General features: G+C 68.1%; 1 protein-coding gene across 1 annotated transcript in view; it reads right to left on the bottom strand.

Annotated features, from left to right (window-relative positions):
* Window positions 1-458: 458 nt before the first annotated feature.
* Window positions 459-524, bottom strand: part of ETH_00036510 (uncharacterized protein) — a gene marked incomplete at both ends in the record, with an annotated part of 3843 nt that continues 3777 nt past the window's right edge. The window contains one exon of the mRNA XM_013375290.1: window positions 459-524. Within this exon, the coding sequence (XP_013230744.1) occupies window positions 459-524 (66 nt within the window).

Genomic DNA, 524 nt, shown 5'->3' with positions numbered 1-524 from the left:
TGCTGCTGCTGCTGCTGCAGCCGCGGGTCCTCCAGCGCCGGGGCTGCTGCTGCGGCCGCTGCAGCCTCCGCAGCGGGCGGCAGCGCCACTTGCTGCTGCAGCACCATCTTCCTGAGGAGCTTCTTGGGGTCCGCAGAAGCAAGGGCTCCGTCAGGGAGGGCTCCCACGTCTCCAGTTTGAATGTAAATGTCCAAAATGTTGCTGCAGCGAACCACTTCCACCATTCCTCTCCAGTCATAATCAATTCTTTCTCCCATCCACCCCAGCAGCGGCCGCAGCCGCGTCCGCTGCGGGTACCGCCGCAGCGGCGTTGCTGCTGCTGCAGGTACTGCGCTGCGGTCCAGCTGCGTGCGCGGCAGTACCCTTTTCCTTTTGGGGGCCCCCCCCCGGCCCCGGGGGGCCCCCCTCCGCCGGCTCCGCTCGGGGGAGGTCTGGATGCCGCGCTGCACGCTGCGCACTGGCGAAGCAGCAGCAGCAGCAGCTGCTGCTGCTGCTGCTCCCGCTGCAGCTGCCGCCAACCCAAG

This window comes from Eimeria tenella, genomic scaffold (genome assembly GCF_000499545.2).
Source record: "Eimeria tenella Houghton genomic scaffold, Eth_scaff2644, whole genome shotgun sequence".
In the NCBI taxonomy this organism is placed as follows: Eukaryota; Apicomplexa; class Conoidasida; order Eucoccidiorida; family Eimeriidae; genus Eimeria; species Eimeria tenella.
The sequence above is the reverse complement of the archived record's forward strand: the minus strand, read 5'-3'. Positions and strand labels throughout refer to the sequence as shown.